We start from the raw sequence: 20,282 nt of genomic DNA on the forward strand, positions 1-20,282 counted from the left end.
AAACAAGGCAGAGAGAATGGTAATTTCCTCAAGGTCTCACTCTGTCACTTAATAGTTCTAGAATTCCAACCCAGATCTGATTGTGAAGTCAGTAAAAGCTTCTTGGAGAAGGGAGTAGAGTTAAGGTAGGGGATGGGGCTCGAAGACTTGAAAGGATTAGGGTTGAGAGTGTCAACTCGGAGATCCCAAGTTTGGCAGAAGGAAGCCACAGAGGCAGGAATGCACGCAGCATGCTCAGAGGAAATTGAACCTGAAAGCAGAGAGAATTAACAAGTAGCGCCCATTGGATGGAGTAAACAGCCATACATAGAATGGTATCATTGGGTAACCATAATAAGAGTTTTGGCCGGGTGCTGTGGCTCACACCTGTAATCCCAGCACTTTGGGAGGCCGAGGCAGGAGGATCACCTGAGGTCAGGAGTTCGAGACTAGCCTGGCCAAGATGACAAAACCCCATCTCTACTAAAACCACAAAAATTAGCCGGGTGTGGCAGCAGGCACCTGTAATGCCAGCTACTTGAGAGGCTGAGGCAGGGAGAATTGCTTGAACCAGGGCGACAGAGGTTGCAGTGAGCCAAGATCACCCCATTGTACTCTAGCCTGGGTGACAGAGCGAGACTCCGTCTCCAAAAAAAAAAAAAAAAAAAAAAAGAGTAGTGGCTCAGGCCTGTAATAAAACATGTTTTAAGATTAATCCAGGGGTCATATAAAGCAGGGCTTTTCATATGTCTGTAAAAATATGAATCATTCTGATTCTGGAGGTGGAGTAGGCCTAAGATTTTCTATTTCTAGCAAACTGCAGATGATGATGCCTGTCTTGCTAGGATCACATTTTGAGTAGTAAGGATTAAAGTAGGGAGAAAAAGAGATAGGCTGATCAGTTATGAAGTTATTTCAGTAATATACATTACCAAAACATATATATAATATATACTACTGAAAAGTTTTTCTACTTACTTATACTGTGTTACTAGCCATTTGTAAAGTGCACTGTAAACCTTAACTCTTTTAATCTTCCTAACAGCTATATGAAGTATAGCTTCAACTCAATGATAGAGTTAGTGAGTGGTATATCCACATTCCAAACCAGGCAATGTAGTTTGAGTTCTAGTTTAGTTCTAGTTCCTTGCTCTTAATGACTACTCTGTTTGACTATAGGGAATGGGGAAGGCAGAATAAAAGATAAACCCTGGGTTTGGAGGCTAACTAAAAATCAGAGGAAAATCTTAGGATGTTATTACCTGGAAGTGTTTCGATTAAAAGAGAAATTTTTACAGAAATGTATTTTTTTTGCTTTTTTTTTAAAAAAAAAAAAAGCAAAAATAAAGAAAGTGCATAAAGTGGAAACCACTAAACATGTTCAGTTCATCCTAATTAGATCTAATGTTGAGAGTTAGAGGGAGGACAGTATTGATAAAGCTGATTAATGTCTTATTGTTGATCAGTGCCAGTTTTGATTTAGATTGTGTTTATTCATCTAGCACTTAAAGTTGAACTTACTCTGATAAAATTTGTCTCAGGAGAAATTAATGAGATAAAAACTTTGCTTTTTCTTTTCTGAATGATTTCTTTTGTGACAGGTAAAGAAGGTCATTGTATATTTAGGTAGAGATAAAACAATGCAGTTGCTAGAAGAGCTGGTGAGTGAGCTTCAGCTGACCGATCCTGTCAGTTCAGGGGTCACTCACATGGATAATCCCCCGTATTATCGCATCACTTCCAGCTATAAAATCCCTTCTGTCACCTCAGGTGAGAAATTTGTTAAAACTGCTGTGTGAGATGATAGGTGTCTTCATCTGCTTCACTATGGTAACCATTTTAGGGTCTCTGTGTCCCGTAACATCTTGTTACAAATCTCAGATATATGCAATAAAATTTATTGAAAAAAACACATCTTCCTCAGTATTGAAAGAGAAGCTTAACATAATTGTTAAACAAGAGTTTGTTGTGTCTTTAAATATTATTGTTGAGAAAACAAAAGCAAATGTGAGTCATGTATGGTAATTAATTTGATAAGACTTTGTAAATCCTCATGAGAAAGCAATTCGACAATGTAAGTATTAATATACAGAAAAGCAATATTTACATACTTATTCAGAGATGGAATATAAATTTATTCCCTACATAACACATACCTTTTTTTTCTTTTTTTTTTTCTTTTTTTTGAGGCAGAGTCTTGCTTTGTCACCAGGCTGGAGTGCAGTGGCGTGATCTCGGCTCACTGCAGCCTCCATCTCCCGGGTTCAAGTGATTCTCCTGCCTTAGCTTTCCAAGTAGCTGGGATTACAGGTGTGCGTCACCATGCCCAGCTAATTTTTGTATTTTTAGTCGAGATGGGGTTTCACCATGTTGGCCAGGATGGTCTCAATCTCTTGACCTCATGATCCACCCCCTTTGGCCTCCCAAAGTGCTGGGGTTACAGGCGTGAGCCACCGCGCCCGGCCAACACATGCATTTTTTAATGGGTATAATTACCATGTTAAATTTAGAAAATGCTTATATGTTGAAATTATTTGTGTAATTTCACATTATAATTATTTGGGTATATATTATACATCATATCAACTGAGTGTGTGTGTGTGTGTGTGTATATATATATATACTTATATGTATGTGCATATATTAAAATTATTATAGTATTTTGAGTTTGAAGAAACTATGTTCCTAATAGAAGAACCTCCAATGAAATTCAAAATAGTAAAAAGGCTATTGTAGATGAAATTTCTATTAAACCCTTTGTTACTCAGTTTAAATGTTTTCAGCATGCTAATAACAACATTGTAAAACTAGAAATATTTTAAATTATCTCTTTATAATTTATTTTTTACCATCCATTTTCATCACTTAGTCCTTTTGTTTTATTTTCTAGGAGATGTCTAATAATGCTTCTATTGAATTTTTCACATCTGCTAGAATGTTTTTAATTCCAAAGTTTCATTTAATTATAATTTTTTAAAGTAGCATCCTATTCTTGTTTCATGGTTGGCCTGTTGTTTCGTATCTGATACAGTTATAAAGTTTTCTTCTCCCAGCAGAAGTCTTCATTTTCTCTACATGGTTGTTTTTGTCTTGATAAAACTTTTCTCGAAAGCCTACCAATTCTAGATCTGTCTTTTCATAAAGAGTAGAATATTTAAGGCCCGGCGCGGTGGCTCAAGCCTGTAATCCCAGCACTTTGGGAGGCCGAGACGGGCGGATCACGAGGTCAGGAGATCAAGACCATCCTGGCTAACACGGTGAAACCCCGTCTCTACTAAAAATACAAAAAAAATCTAGCCGGGCGAGGTGGCGGGCGCCTGTAGTCCCAGCTACTCGGGAGGCTGAGGCAGGAGAATGGCGTAAACCTGGGAGGCGGAGCTTGCAGTGAGCTGAGATCCGGCCACTGCACTCCAGCCTGGGCGACAGAGCGAGACTCCGCCTCAAAAAAAAAAAAAAAAGAATATTTAAAAAAAAAATAAGTTATATAAGCATATATGGAACTTGTTGACTGTATCCTTTGTTGTACCGTGATTTCAGTGAAGCCAATGTCTGTAGGTATTTTCTCCTAGATTTATCAGATTCCCCAGAGAAAATTCTTTCTAGTCATTTGCCAACAGAGGGTGTGTCTGTGAACATATACACACACACCCCTTTGGATTGTATATATTTATACACACACATATACACAGTCTTCAAACTTTCTGGAAGCCCAGTGGGGTGAGAAGGATGTAGCTGGGGGTGCAGTCTCAAATTTTAGCCTGTACATTTTCATTTCATTTAATGCCGCTGTTCTTTGTAAGGTGCCTCCTCTTTCAGGAGTATGTGGCGTGCCCTAGTTCAGGAATCTTCTGATTTTCATCAGAAAAGACTTGTAGAAGTAGGGAAAGACAGCCACCCAGCTGCAAGAGGCAAGAAAGTAGATTTGGGGAACCAGTTACTTCTAAAATAGATTGACTTTCAGCCAGGTTTCCTATTTTTTAGCACCACCTTCAACCTCTGTTTCCGGAGGTTCTTGATGCTACTCGTCCCTGAGACTTTTGGAAGTTCAGCAGTATAAATATGGCAGTTTCTTGATTTTCCCCCACCACCACCTTTGGATTCAGCCTTCTTAACACTTAATTACTTATTGTCCATTTGTATTCTAGCATCCAAAAATTTGTTCGTCGTGTCTCCTTTCCCTTTTGGTAATTATGAGTACATTCCTTTTTTAAAATGACTTTGCTCTCATTTTAGTTAAGTTTTGATATCTATAATTTGAGATCTTTTGTTCTTATTGGGTTATTCCAGGTTTGTAGATTCACAAGTACTGCTTTGTCTTTGATTACAGGAACTACTTCCAGTAGCAATACAATGGTAGCTCCCACAGATGGCAATCCTGATAATAAGCCCATTAAAGAGAATATTGAAGAGAGGTAAGTACTTCTCTGTTCTTTATTAGCTGTTCAGTTTGACAGATACTGGTTGTCATCAGAATAAATGATATTTTCTGCATTGGAATGTGGATGTTGCTGTGTTAAAATTCAAGTGAAAAAAATGTAATTCCATGCTGGAAACTTTCAACATTGAGAGTTTCAACATTAAAGATGCTATCCTGCTAGATTTTTTTATATGCTCTAATGTATGAATAGGTGGTATATGGTAAGTCACTTTTTGTATTGCTTAAAGTTTTAGACCTATATGAATGTATTTACTCCACCTGTTTTATATGCCAGAATATTATTTTAGGTAGAAATAGCTGATTAAAAGTTTAAGCTTTTGGATTATAAGGTGGAAATTAATACATATCATAGTAAACTTTTGTTAATATTTTAATATTTTGTGTACTGTGTCCTTTTTTTTTTTTTGAGACGAAGTCTCACTCTGTTGCCAGACTGGAGTGTAGTGGTGCGATCTCAGCTCAACTTCTGCCTCCCAGGTTCAAGCAATTCTCCTGCCTCAGCCTTCCGAGTAGCTGGGACTACAGGCGCACGTCACCACGCTCGGCTAATTTTTTGTATTTTAGTAGAGACGGGCTTTCACCGTGTTAGCCAGGATCGTCTCGATCTCCTGACCTCGTGATCTGCCTGCCTTGACCTCCCAAAGTGCTGGGATTACAGGCTTGAACCATGGCATCTGGCCTCCTTTTTTAAACATGGAAAGTGAAATAAAGTATAAATACCATTGCACCGTCAACTGTGACTAACTTCAGTGATCATTCCCATAGCTATGTGCACCTGGACATTTACAGTGGACTGAACAGTCATTTGAATCGGCAACATCACAGACTAGAATCCCGATACAGTAGCAGCTCTGGAGGATCTTATGAAGAAGAAAAAAGTAATAAATTCCAAACGTTTTTAATATAACTATAAGGGTGAGGTGTATTGTTAATTACATTAACGTTAATAAATATATATTTTTTCAGTAAATTGTTTTTAAAAAGCGTATTTAACTGCCACTAGTGGTGTTCCAACATAATCTGAAACATCTTGATTTTAAGAAGCGACGTATTTGGGTGAAATTTTTTTAAAGCACAGGTTTCCTATAAATAAATCACAAGGAACATAAGAACTGGTTTTCAGGAAGCATCATAGAACAAATACTGGAAACAGGCTGATTTTTTTTAGCAGGATTGCTCCTTCTGCATGGATTCACATTTTCCTAAAAAGATTGTCCCTTGGCAATTGCAAAGTGAATAATCTACCCAAGTTTCACTATAACGTTAAGGTAGGGTGTCATAGAAGCACAGGCTTTCAGACTGGGAAGGGACACTGAAGATGATCTGGTCCAATCTCCTCATTTTGCACATGATGGAACTGAGGTCCAGAGAGGTTAAGTGACTTACCCATGTCACACAGAATTCACATTTCCTGACATTTTTTATTGCACCCCGCAGCCCCACTGTGGTAGAGCAGAGTTCCTTTCAAGATGGAGCTGTGTTGGCCCTATCTCAGGATATTTAGAAATGAATTAATTTACCAGAAGGCCCTTTGTTACAAGGCAGCTTCTCCAATAATGTGATCTCCTGGCTTGGACATCACTGATGGAATCATGATGAAGTGCTAATATAATTTTGCTTTGACATACAGGGTGGAACCTAAATTGATCTCTCTCTCTCTCCCTCTCCCTGGTTTGCTTAATTTGATAATATTTGTGCCTAGATTTTCCTAGCAAACATATGTTGAAATAGTGGGAAATTTTTTTTATCACTTTCTAATACTATATAAATAGTCGGGATCTTACTAGAGTTTGCTTATATTGGCAGAAATTAGATGGTGTAGAAAATGAGATCATTTTATCTTGATAGGTGATTCAATGCCACTTTATTCTAATTGGCGACTGAAAGTGATGGAGCATAACCAAGGAGAGCCACTGCCCTTCCCACCAGCTGGAGGCTGCTGGTCACCACTGGTGGATTACGTGCCTGAAACGTCATCACCTGGATTACCTCTTCACAGGTGGACTACAGCGTCATTCCTTTTACATATGCACCAAGTTGCTGCTGAACACTCTCGGCTTTCTTTGTGCTATCTGACAACACAGAATAAAAGCAGTCTTCTTTATGGAGATACTGCAACGTAGATCAGTGTGTTCTAAGAAATCTGAAAAACTCAGAGTTCTAACTTTATAAAATTAATATTATTAAATCTAATTATGCTGCTGCTTTTCTGGGTGTCTGGCATAGTTACTTGACCTTTCTGGGACCCAGTTACTACATCTAAAAAATATGGCTTTCCTATGGTAGGCACTATTATTTTGCATCGAGTTGAATTCTACTTAGCAAAATCACAATAGAGCAATTACTGCATTCTTTCAAAATGTATTAATGCACCAAACATATATTGAACACCTACTGTGGCAAGCAGTGTGCTAAGTCTCAAGGTTGAAAGATGAAGAAAATGTGGCTCCTGAGTTCAAGGAGCCCTTAGCCCTTATGTTCTGTTCCATCTCTTTAACTTAATGGTTAATGTTTTCTTCAGCTGTATTTGTTTTTCCTCCTTTTTCCTGGATAAGTTGTATTTTTCCATGAAATGTGATATTAAAATCTTCAAGTAATTTTGTACCAGATTCTCTCTAGGTTTACCAAGATCTAGTAAAACGTTAATGAAACTCTTATTAACACCTCTTGTCATAGGTGTAACATAGCAGTGATCCTTTTGACTGATCTGATCATTGATCATAGTGTGAAGGTGGAATGGGGAAGCTACCTGCATCTTCTTCTTCATGCAATTTTTATAGGTAATAAATATTTGGTTCTAATTCTTTCATTTTATATTTTTATGATAATTTAAAAGCAGTATGGTTTTATGACAGTTTTTATGTGTTTCTGTTTCCTGTTATTTTTATATTATTTCCATGATACTTTTCATTATGATTCCTCTGGTCTCTTGGGGAGTTATTTGTGGCACCTCTTCTAACTACAAACAAACATGTCTATTCCCCCCCCATTCCTATTCCTATCTTATGGTCTCGCCTGCCCACACACAAACACACATGTACTGTACTGAGGAAAAATTCTGAGGCTGTGGCAAGAGTCAAATTAACTTACCTCTGGGGATTGGGAACTTTCAGAGTGAATGAAAAGTTGAAATAGGTTCTAAGTATTTCCCAAAAGAATTGGATTGTTGGATAGCCTGATTATTACAGCTGAAACTCCATCGTGCCTTCTGTAGCAAACATGAGGAATCTGTCATATCTATAATACATTTGATGCTTATAGGATTGGCTTCCTGAAGCAAGTCCAAATAGCCATCTCCTTATAAATTTTCTTGATGTGCACACTTACTGTTGGTGTGTTACATCATTCCTTCAGTTAATCATGTACTTTCTGTTACGTGGTAAGTACACAAAAAAGCCTGCCTTTTAAAAAAAATTCATTTCCATGAATTTTTTGTGTTATGTAACAGTAATAATTTTTAGGAGATCACTAAATTTTAGACATGAAACACATTTAACTTATCTTGAGTCTCCCTAGTACTATAAGACAATAAGCTATTGTAAAAGTATATAAGAACTCTAGCACAATAAAAAACCATATAATATGTCACCTTCCTTGAAATCTTTCATATAATCCCTCCTTTTCTTCAAAATGTGAGTTTGATAGTAAGAATACTCATTATTTCTCTTTATTGATAATGTTTTTCTACCGTCCTTTTTAGGGTTTGACCACTGCCACCCTGAGGTGTATGAACATTGTAAACGTCTGCTTCTGCACTTATTAATAGTAATGGGACCCAAAAGTAACATCCGAACTGTTGCTTCTGTCCTTCTCAGGAACAAGGAGTTTAATGAGCCCAGGGTGCTTACAGTCAAACAAGTTGCACACTTAGATTATAATTTCACAGGTATTTGCCTTAAAAGTACAATTTGAAATTAGAATTATACTTTATTAATTTGGAATCCTGCATTAGAGAAAGTCATAAAAGTTGAAATACTAGAGAACATTTTTAAAATGTAGTTGTATTATTTTAAGTACCATTTAAATTATTTACTAATAAAAGAAGGAAGCAAATCTGAAATAATTGAATCTGCATTACCTTGAAGGATCTTTATCACACAAGAGTTAAGTTATGAATATGAAGTTGAAGACATAATGAAACAGTGCTTAATATTGAGGACGAATTACAAAAAAGATATTGAGCTTGTATTAGATTCCTCTTATTTGCAGGATCTGAAAACTGATAAAGTAAGGCATTTTAAATTTTGTTTTTCATGTGATTATATTTACTGCATTAAAAACATACATTTTGAAGTAGTGAAGTCCAAATTAATGAGACTTAATTTGGTTTATTTTATTGTCAGTGCTAATTTTTCTTTTTTACTTTTAAGGTATATTTTCCTATATCCTATAACTCTAACTTATTTCTTTCATCAGTACCATCAGGCTAGTGACAGGTGATCTAGAAACTTTTTTTGAAATTGAAATAAAACTACCTTTTTTTGTTCTAATCATACAGTATCAGATACAGGGTCATGAATTTTAAAGCTAGTTAAAACCCTGTTACTTGTTTAAAATCCTATAGTTAGGAAACAGTTATTAGGAAACTTATTAGCCTTTTAAAACTATGATTGAAAGAAAAATGGAATAAGTTTACTGCCTTTTTATATTAAGGCACCATTCTTCAAAATTCCATAGCTTGTTTGTTTTTAAGGCTTCTCTTACCAGTTTGTAAATATGGGCATTAGTAATAACCTTTTAACAGTTTTTTAAAAAATAATTGACGCACTATGTGTATTTCAGATAGATGAGTCTTTCTGCAATGAAAATGAATCAAAAATTATAGAAAATTTTCCATAAAAAGTTAAAAATCAGTTTATGTTATAGAAATGTAACCGACAAGCAATGTTGACAAAATATGCCAAAATATTAGGAAACTGCCACTTGCAAGTTTCTTCAGCAGATGGCGGCAGAGGACTGCACAGTACTTCCAAATTGCTAAGTTTTCAAGCTGTGAAACAATGTTTGCCCGAAACTTACTTGCTATAATTTGATGTTTATGAGGATCAGCAGGAGCACAGATTCATATCACCTTGCACTGACAGATTTCCTCATGTGTCCCATAGAGTCTATAAGGAATGACAGTTTAATTCTATAGGTATTTTGTGAGATTCTTTCATGTTTTAGGTATTCATGACGATCTTTCTCTTTCAGCAGGCATTAACGATTTTATACCTGATTACCAGCCCTCCCCTATGACTGACTCAGGGCTTAGCTCAAGTTCTACCTCTTCTAGTATCAGCTTAGGAAATAACAGTGCTGCCATTTCACATCTGCACACCACTATCCTCAATGAGGTTGACATCTCAGTGGAGCAGGATGGAAAAGTCAAAACCCTCATGGAATTCATTACCTCAAGGTAACATTGGCAGCCCTTAGCATTCCAGCAGTATGTGTTAAGTCATTCTTTCATTGGTCGGGTATTATGAGCCATATTTTTGTTTTCTGAAATGCCATTGATGTGAAATACACAGGTTTGTATTGCACAGTATTTTGAAAATTAGGATGCAATCAAAGACTTCTTTTGTGCCAGTGCAGTTATACCTCAGAAGGACTTTAATCGTATCTGGCTATTTTATGCCCAAAAAGAATGCAGTATTATCTGAATATATATTTAACTTTTATTAGCTACATTATCATTCAATCATCAAATATTTATTTATGGTCTACTCTTTGCAAGGTGCAATAAGTAGAGAAGGAATATAGGTGGGAGAAAGGGCATGATATTCCATTGCAAGAACAAAATCACAGGAGCACAAGAAAACCGTGTGTTTGGAAATGGTGAGGAATCCACTCTGACTGTAATGCAGAGAAAAGAGAGTTGTTCTAGACAATTCTGGAAAGCTTGGGAGAGTTCAAACTGGAGGGCCATGAAGCCCAGGCCATAAGGTTGTAGATTATATAGAAACTCATTAAGCTGGGGGGACAGTGGGAGGCAGCATTTTATAAATATGTGGAGAAAATCAGCCCCATAACAGTGTGGAGGATGCATTAGAGGAGGAAGGAACCAGAAGCAGTGCGTAGCAGGTTCTCAGGGCACTTTGGGCCTGTGTTAATAAAGAGCTTAACCGAGGTGGTGGCCGAGAACACAAAGTCATTTTAAAGAAAGTATCAAGTGGACCTTATTCTGTCCTAAACTTTCCCTATAGTTTTAGCTAGTAAATTATTCTCATTGCATTTCACCAGCAAATTATTTTCTTTGCATTACAATGTAAATACAGATCATATTTTGACCTGGAACACATAAGCAGTAACCAATATGCTTCTCACTTGGCAAAAGTTGACCTCTTTTTCTACTACGTCTGAGAGAATTCGACTGGTGTGATGGTAGACACTGAAATGAGATCTTTCTCTCCTTGCTGTAGATCATTACATATTCATGTGCCTAAGCAGTAGTAGTAGACTGTGACCTATTTATTCAACTACCATCCTTTCTAATTGTGAAGGCGTAATTTAGGCAAGTGTGAGTACAACTGTTAATCACAAGTGAAAATCCAAGGAAATTACATCTGTTCTCTGTTTTCAGAAAAAGAGGGCCCCTTTGGAACCATGAGGATGTTTCTGCCAAGAATCCTAGCATAAAGAGTGCTGAACAGTTAACTACATTTTTGAAACATGTGGTTTCTGTTTTTAAGCAGTCGAGCTCAGGTATCTTTTAAGAAATATTTTAAATAATATTTAATGTTAGTGACATTGTAATGTGATGCCGGTTTCTGATAATGCTTTGCAAAAAGTTAATAGTTGATATTGTGATACGTCTAAAAGTTTTAGACAAGTTTTCTTTTTAAATTTTTTAATGATAACAGATCTGTTTCCACTGAAGAAAAATTAAGTTACTACTTAAAAATGAGAATGCTGTCTATGAAATGTTTGATGGCATCATAAAATTACAATACAATTGCGTATTATGAAAAAATTACATTAAACGGACATATATAGAAATGGGAAACTTAAAAAAATTTTGTGCTGGTATAGTCTTCAGTAATGTAAAATTAACACATTCTGAAAATCATAGTCAAATTGTATTTATCTAGAGCAGTGGTTCTCAACTAGGGGACATTTGGCAATGTCTAGAGACAATGTCACAATTATGGGTTAGGAGCAAGGGGTTACTACTGGTATATGGTGGGTTGAGGCCAGAGACACTGCTAAACATCATACCCTGCTCAGGGCAGCCCTTCCAACAAAGAATTTGCTGGCTTATAAGGTCAGTAGTGCCAAGATTGAGAAACCCTGGTCTCAAGCATTGCTTCTGTAAAGATTAAAGGGCCATCTGAAATGCAAATGGAGTTTAATCAAAGAAAAAGCATTGACTTATAAAATGTGAGTGCCAGTCTGGTTTGCCAGGTAGTGTGCTAGCTACTAGCTTTAAAATGATTCACTTCTGATTATAACCCCAATAGTATTCTAAAGAACAAGAACAACCTACTTGTTTCCTTCGCATTCACAGAAGCAATTCATTTGGAACATCATCTTAGTGAAGTTGCTCTGCAAACTGCACTTTCCTGTTCTTCTCGACACTATGCTGGGAGATCCTTTCAGATTTTCAGGGCCCTAAAGCAGCCTCTGACTGCAACTACACTTTCTGATGTTCTCTCCAGACTTGTAGAAACTGTAGGGGATCCAGGAGAAGATGCACAGGTATTTCCTTATATTCTTTCAGCAGTTATTGAGCAGCTACTAGTTGTCAAGGATTTATTGTCAATATAGATTGCTATAGCTAGAGCAAGATAATGGGCATCTAGAATTATAGTCAGATGTTGAGCAGGCAAAGAATTAAGAGCCAAAGCTAATTTTATAATTTATATCTAATAACCTACTAATTAAATCGACTGTTCTAGTGCCTATCAGAAAAAGCTTTACACTCGCCCACTCACACAGCGCCCCCCCTCCAGATATTAACCTGGGATGATCACAAGGTAAAAATGATAGGAAGTTAAATTTAAATGTAAAGTGGAACATTGAATTTTATTTTTTAAGATAAGTGAACTATTGAACTAGAGAACTTCAGTTTGTACAGACAAATGGTTTTATTAACACTGTTGTAAGTATCAGGGATACAGTGATGAATGAGACAAAGTTCGTGACATTCTAGAGCTCATATTCTATTGAAGGAAACAAACCTTTAGTCTTCCAATTATACATAACATAATTTATCCTACTGATAATGTTGTGAAAATAGTAAGATGATAAGATTAAAGGAGAAGGAATTGTTTTACATATGATAGTCCATCTGAGAAGGTGATTTTTGAAGAGATACTGAAATGAAGTAGTTTCTGTTATGATCTGGGGAAGAACATTTCAGGCATAGGAAGATAGGACTAACAAGTGCAAAGACCCTGAAGCAGAAGCAGTAGGGCTTTTCTGAGGAACGTCAAGAAAATCAGTGTCGCTAGAATACATTGAAGGATATGTAGCAGGAAATTGATGAGGTAGGAAGGCTCAAATCATGTAAGGCCTAGTAAGCCCTGGTGAGAGGCAGGACTTCACTCTGAATTGATGGGAAACTACTCAGACATTTTGAGGGAAGGAAGGTGATGGATGTGATTTGTTTTTTGAAAAACTCATTCTGACATTGGGGTGAAATCTGTAGGGAGGCAAGAGTGGAGGCAAGAGAGGTTAGGAGGTTAAGAGTCCAGCTAAAATGGTGGTAGCTTAGATTAAGGTAAGTTATGGAGGTAAAGGAAAGTGGTCAGATTTTTAGTGTGTATTTTAAAAGTGATATTTTCGGTCAGGCACAGTGGCTCACACCTATCATCCCAGCACTTTGGGAGGCTGAAACCGGTGGACCTGAGGTCAAGAGTTCGAGACCACCCTGGCCAACATGGCGAAACCTGTCTCTACTAAAAATACAAAAATTAGCTAGGTGTGCAGGCACATACCTGTAGTCCCAGCTGCTTGGGAGGCTGAGGCAGGAGAATCACTTGAATCCGCAGGCAGAGGTTGCAGTGAGCCAAGATTGCACCACTGCACTCCAGCCTGGGCAATAGAGCACGACTCTGTCTCAAATAACAAACAAACAAACAAAAGTAATATTTTCAAGACTTGCTGGAGGATTCAGTTTAGATGTGAAAGAAACAAGTATGGTTCCTAGATTTCTGACCTGAGCAATTTTGAGTAAATTGTGGCACCATTACAATCAATTTATACACTATTAATTTGATGAGTTTGCATCAATCAGCAAGATCATGTTGTCAAGAGTTTAATCATTTTGTAACGTAACATAGAGTTTGTTCTATTTTAAAATCCCATTAGGAAGTCCATTGCAGTTTCTTTATTCCAGAGCATAATTAATTAAAATCTGCCTTTTTCCCTCCAGGGATTTGTGATTGAGCTTCTTCTCACATTGGAATCTGCAATTGATACTTTGGCTGAAACCATGAAGCATTATGATCTTCTTTCTGCCCTTTCTCAGTAAGAATTTAAACCAGGCAACCTAATATATAGAGAACTTGAATAGTTAACTACATATAGCTCTAACTTTTTAAATTCTAATATTGTTAGTAAGCACAATACCACCCAAATTATATGGATTACCATTCTGTGGGAGATGGGCCACAGACAGTGAGGACTTGTGAAAAATCCAAGTGCTGATTTTAGCAGTGCTGTTCTTCTTCTAATGTGCTGGTTAGAGATTTTTCTGCTGCGCCACTTCATTCCTGCCACATTCAGCATCCTATTGCTTCCCCAGCTGCCTGGGAGCCTTAGGGCTCTCCCACCTTTCACATATTGTTCCTTCTCCCTGCAGCAGCCTCTCTCCCCAGTTTCTCTGCCTTGCAAGCCCAGAATTGATTAGTCCTTCAAGTCCCGTCCCAAATGTCACTTCCTAGCTAAGCATTTCTAACTCCCTCAGGATAGTGCTGATTATTCCATCCTTTGGGTTCTCACAGTGATTTTTTCATATTTTAATAATAGCAATTAGCGAGCTATAAATTTATCCATTTACATATCTATCTCCTCTTTCAAAAGACTTGTCTAACATTCCTTCCTTTTCTGTACAGCTGGCAAACATAAAAAGCATTCAGTCAATATTTTCTTAATAAAAACTGGATGTGAGGGAGGAGGAGAAATCAAAAATTTTTGAGCTTAGTTCTTTTGAAAAGAGAGTATCATTGACAGAAATAGGGACATGAGGACCATCATGTTTGAGGATAAGACAAATGAAGTCAGCTTTGAACTTAATGTATGCCTAAATCTCAGAGCTGAATGTTGTTAACGTTGAATTCTATAGCAGAATTTTCTCAGCAAGTAGAGCCTCATCTCAACTCAAAGGAAACTGTTAGCCACAGGAGAAAAGGTACTGTTGTACATTTTGTTTGAATTTGGAGGCAAAACTGAAATTTGATTCAACAAAGTCAGGTATACTGAAAAATGATTTTTCTGGTACCAGTTACTATTTTTCAGTGTTTTCAGAAGTAAAATTAATTTAGCAAAAGTAGTGACTGGGTATGCATTCATCTATTTTTCTTTCTTTCTTAAGAACCTCATATCATGATCTTATAATGGGAAACAAGTATGCAGCTAACAGGAAAAGCACTGGACAACTCAATCTAAGCACAAGTCCCATTAATAATAGCAGTTATTTGGGATATAACAGTAATGCAAGAAGTAACTCTTTGAGATTAAGTTTGATTGGTGACCGACGAGGTGACCGGCGGCGGAGTAACACACTGGATATAATGGATGGACGGATAAACCATAACAGTAGTTTAGCAAGGACTAGAAGCCTTTCCTCTCTAAGAGAGAAAGGAATGTATGATGTGCAGTCCACTACTGAGCCTACCAACTTGATGGCCACCATTTTTTGGATAGCAGCATCTTTATTAGAATCAGATTATGAATATGAATACCTCCTGGCTCTCAGGCTTCTCAACAAACTGCTTATCCATTTGCCTTTGGATAAATCAGAGAGTCGAGAGAAGATTGAAAATGTACAAAGCAAATTGAAATGGACTAATTTTCCAGGACTTCAGCAGCTCTTCCTTAAGGGTTTTACCTCAGCATCTACACAAGAAATGACCGTGCACCTCCTCAGTAAACTCATTTCTGTCTCCAAACATACATTGGTGGATCCTTCCCAATTGTCAGGTGATGTTAATATAATTGCACCAGCACTTTGCATTTTATGTAGTGAAATGTAAACTAATCATTTGTTTTGAAATCTACTAATTTCTGCTTTTCTGCAAATAGTCATCGTTTTTATACGCTAGGTAGCTTAAATTATTTGGTGAATGCCAAAAAAGAATTAGAAGATTGAGTATCGCAGGAAATGAAAAGAAAATGGTTTCTGTGAACCATCTAAAAAAAACTTTAACTTTTAAAATAATGTGCAATAAAATTGGTTATTGTTTGCTTTTTTTTTGTTTTGATAGGCTTTCCTCTTAACATCCTTTGCTTATTGCCTCACTTAATCCAGCATTTTGACAGCCCAACTCAGTTTTGCAAAGAAACAGCTAGTCGAATAGCAAAGGTAAGCAAATGTTATGCTGAAAGATAACACTATAGGGAAATTATTTTGTAGTCTATGTTAAAGAAAGGGGAAATCTCTTAAAAATCCTTTTAATGTCACTGCCCATATGAATTTTGCATTTAAATTTTTATTTTTATGCACATAAAGGACTTGCATAGTAATGGTGTAAGTTACAACTGCTCAAATGACAGTAAATAAAATTATTTAATTAGAGTAACACTCCTCTGAGTCTGAGTCTTTTTCTGCTCTTTTTCCCTACTTTTGCCTCTCTGTCTCTCATTCATTCGTTTATTCATTACCAAATAAATATTTACTGAGCACTGGGTTAGATGCTACAAATACATGTTAAACAAAGTAGATAGTGTACTTTATCATGGGGAATGCAGTCAAGTAAGTAGACAATAACCAGAGAGTCTGATTTGGTATTTTATCAGGGCCGGGGGAGTGTGGGGGGCAGAATACTCAAGGAGCACACAAAACAGAAGTCTTGCTAGAGGAAGTGATATCTAAGCTGACTTAGATCACTATCAAAGAATGGATAGGAATAACCAAAGTAAGATCCCTGGATGAGAGGCAAAGAGTGGGGTTCAGGGTTTGAAGTTTTCTAGACAGAAGAAATTATAGATGCAGAGGTTCTGAGGAAGAAGAGGGCATAATATATTTTAGGATTTGGGAAGTTCTCTGTCCCTTTTTGTTTGCCTTTTTTCCTTTTAACACTCTTTCTCTTCATCTTTCTCTACTCCATTCTTTTTTTCTTCCTTATTTGGCTCTTTTACCTTCAAAAATCATACTGTTTTAGAAGCAGTAATGTAGCTATTTGTAAATCATCTGTTAACATTTGTTTAAAAGTATTATGACTCTTAACCTTAATGTTAGAAGAATGTGATTTTGACATTTTATTTTTTTTTGTAAATCATCTGTTCACATCTGCTTAAAAGTATTATAGCTCTTAACTTTAATGTTAAAAGACTGTGATTTTGACATTTTATATTTTTAGTAGTCCCCTCTCAAGAACAATAAGGAACTCTCAAACAGCCTGTCTTTTGCTTAAATATAATTCATAACTTTTTTCAGTCAGTCATTGAGTCTGGAGGAAAAAAGGCTTTTCAGACTGAAAATACGAACAGTTCTAAGAGGGAGTTATATAAATTTACAGGTAGCATACATATAATAGGAAATCTGGTGAACTTGGGGAGGTGAGTGAATAGGACGATAAGTAAGAGAACTTGGCTAAAGTACCGGGAGGACAAAAAAAAGAAGTTTTCTACAGAAGAGAACAAGCAAATAAAATCCCCAGAAAAAGCTTTTTATGTAAGCAATTTTTTTAAAAAAAGCTGAGATTTGATTAACAAGTAGCACAGCAAGGAGAAAGAGCAAGCGTGCAGGAAGCCAAATAAAACCCCCACCTTTCCATGGCCCAGGTTGTAGCACTGCTAAGTGCACATTTATCTCCAGGTGCCAGCATAGTAAAGAAAGAAAATACTGGCAACCCAGTGAATCCCATTAGCAGTAGTAAGAGTAAGAACCTTTTCACGTCTTGATAAATAACATTTAATAAATGATATGAAAATATTTAATAAAATATGCCCTTAACACCATCCCCAATTAAATTTCTAAAAAAATTAGATAGGGAAAAGTTCTTAATACAATTATTCTCAAAGCATATATTTTAGAAGAGCTATTATTTTAGCTAATGGAAACATCTTCATTTCTTTAATAGAAATGGTGGTGGGAGGAAATAAGCCAAAAGTTGTCTTTTATTCTTGATTTTTATTAAACTAACCCAATAGAACATTAAATATCAAGAGAGGGTGAAAACTATGACTATTAGAAATATTGCCTTTTGGAAATGATTACTCATCTAAAACCAACTGCCTGTATTTGCATTAATAAAGTCTGATAGTAATACAGAATTTATTAAAGAAACTTTCATTTTAATATTTTAATGACACATGATTAGAAAATTTGTGTAAACGAAGTTTTTTGCCCTATATGAGGGGTTGGAAAGCAAATATAAGGGGGGAAATGTATATTGGTTTACTTGGGGGTTTCAAGAAAACAAAAGGCATAAATCCCCTAAAAAGGAAAGTAGAAGCATTTAAAAGTAGCAACTGGAATGCGTTAAATGATTACTGCCTGCTAAATGCTGGGATAACTAAGGAGTGTGGCCTCCTAGCCTAAAGGATGTTATAGCTCCTTGAATATCGAGCTGCTGATATCATGACCACAGTAGGGCCATGGAAATTCCCAAATTTCTTTTATGTTTTTAAGAAATCAGATATGGTCTTCTGTGATTCATAAATTGTTTTTAAGTCTGTTTTCTTCCTGTTGGACAGCACACAAAGGTTCCCTCTCTGTATGCTTTTAGCAACCTGCAGGATGTGAATTAAATTGGTTCCTTAATTACTCTCTCACTTATAACTGTCAAGAGTAATTTTCTGCCATTATGTGCTCCTTCGTTATGCAAATATCCCTAGTTCTACTCTTTGTGCCTTTGGAGAGCACAGAATTTCAAAATGAGGCAACACTTAGGACAAATATTTTTCTCTTTAGTGATTCATTATGGCAAAAATAGTATGCTAAAAAGGTTAGTTATAAAACACTCTTTTTGGATCATATTTTAACCTGGCATTTCAAAAATTCCAAAATTAAATCTGTCACTTGTTCTATTATTAAATTCCACAGTATATATTCCAAGGAATTTTCTCCCTTTTCAAAAAATAGGTTTTTTAAACTCATTCCTTAAAACAATTATTTAAGAGTATAAGAATTCTCTAAGAATGTTTTATTCTTCAGGAAAGTTTTTTATGTTTTAAAGAATTAACAAATTGTGAAGTTATAAAGTTATGTGATTTTTAATAATATGTTAAATTATTATATTTTGAAATGCAAATAAGAAATACTAACCCATTTTTTCTTTTTCTTTCTGGTGTCTGTTTTATGGGTAAAAGACTACTGCATGAAATCAGCTGGTTTTAATGATTTTATAAAATAACTTCCCAGGTACTACTGGGTTAATAGTCTATGCATGACGTTGCATAACCTTTATATTTTGTGCTTGTTCTATAGTAGTGTCCAAATGATGAATTTGAGGCACTCCAAGCCTATTAAACATCTTCTGAATTACCAAAATTAGTGATATTCATTTGAAAGTTGAAGATGTATATATTTAAAAGGACAGCTTCCTTACCAAATGCTGTAGGTAGTTGTAAAAACACATACAAAACATCAATAAGGTAGAAGAACAAGGAAAAGGCAAACTAAAAGCAGAAATGGCAAGGAGGCTAGCCTTTTATAACAGATTGGTATGTAAGAGTAGCATGGCCCTTTTCCAGTTCTGCACAGCCCAGGTATCCCCTGAGAGAGGCCAGGGAACATCCTCACCAATAACCCAGGAAACAAACTGACTTAAGAAGTGCGTTAGGTCAGTAAAATTCCCCCCAAACATTAGTTGGTTCAGATTCTTTAACATTGTATCAAACAAACTTGAGAGTCAGTACATTTTGGAGTAGCCTCTAAAAGATTGACCCAGGATCTTAGAGCAGCTTTAGGTGATTTCCTGAAAAGCAGTTTGGGGTCCACCATGCAGATAGTCATCCATTGGAGATTCTGGACTCCAAATTTTATCAGAGCCCCAATGATGTCCTGTGACTATGTCACACATGTTGAGGCTGTTTGCAACTGACTGCTCTACTGAGACACCCCAGACACAGCTGGAGGCTGAAGCATTTCCTCCCAGTCACAGCAGTTCGGAACCTCCCTGAGAATTCCCTAGTTGTGTCTGCCTGTGTAGGTGCTTGTGCACTGATCCATCCTGGATTTGACAAAACAATTCCAAAATGATGTCCCGAGTTCACAGAAACCATACATGGTTTCTGCCAGAGACAGTTTACAGATCTTCAGACTGAAGAAGGCCATACTATTTAGTACCCACAAAGACATTAATCCTCTTTCTATATTATCTCTTACTAGTCTCTGAAGAATGCCTTGTGCTTTTTTCTCATTTCACTTTTCTAACGTATTGAAGTAAAATGCATTAAAACCAATATACATCTAAATTATTTCATTAAGCAAATACATTTAGCATAAAATCAAGTTAAACTTGTGTCTTTATTTTAGGTGAATGAAGTAATTTTATTTGTTTTCTAGGTTTGTGCAGAAGAAAAATGCCCAACACTTGTCAATCTGGCACACATGATGAGTTTGTACAGTACACACACATATTCCAGAGACTGTTCTAACTGGATCAATGTCGTGTGCAGATACCTGCATGACTCCTTCTCAGATACAACGTTTAATCTTGTGACTTATCTTGCAGAGGTAAATTTACCTAAAATATTTTCTTATTTACTATAT

The 20,282-nt window shown here is 36.3% G+C and overlaps 1 protein-coding gene across 1 annotated transcript in view; it reads left to right on the plus strand.

Annotated features, from left to right (window-relative positions):
- Positions 1 to 20,282, plus strand: part of FRYL (FRY-like) — a gene marked incomplete at its 5' end in the record, with an annotated part of 98,255 nt that overhangs the window by 24,969 nt on the left and 53,004 nt on the right. The window contains 13 exons of the mRNA XM_011973061.1: positions 1,581 to 1,749; positions 4,307 to 4,391; positions 5,183 to 5,295; positions 6,266 to 6,416; positions 7,094 to 7,197; positions 8,118 to 8,303; positions 9,611 to 9,815; positions 10,983 to 11,104; positions 11,907 to 12,097; positions 13,776 to 13,870; positions 14,937 to 15,544; positions 15,829 to 15,926; positions 20,076 to 20,246. Coding sequence (XP_011828451.1) covers positions 1,581 to 1,749; positions 4,307 to 4,391; positions 5,183 to 5,295; positions 6,266 to 6,416; positions 7,094 to 7,197; positions 8,118 to 8,303; positions 9,611 to 9,815; positions 10,983 to 11,104; positions 11,907 to 12,097; positions 13,776 to 13,870; positions 14,937 to 15,544; positions 15,829 to 15,926; positions 20,076 to 20,246 — 2,298 coding nt within the window. The remainder of the gene's footprint in view (positions 1 to 1,580; positions 1,750 to 4,306; positions 4,392 to 5,182; positions 5,296 to 6,265; positions 6,417 to 7,093; positions 7,198 to 8,117; positions 8,304 to 9,610; positions 9,816 to 10,982; positions 11,105 to 11,906; positions 12,098 to 13,775; positions 13,871 to 14,936; positions 15,545 to 15,828; positions 15,927 to 20,075; positions 20,247 to 20,282) is intronic.

Source organism: Mandrillus leucophaeus, unplaced genomic scaffold, assembly GCF_000951045.1.
Source record: "Mandrillus leucophaeus isolate KB7577 unplaced genomic scaffold, Mleu.le_1.0 Scaffold1337, whole genome shotgun sequence".
Taxonomy (NCBI): domain Eukaryota; kingdom Metazoa; phylum Chordata; class Mammalia; order Primates; family Cercopithecidae; genus Mandrillus; species Mandrillus leucophaeus.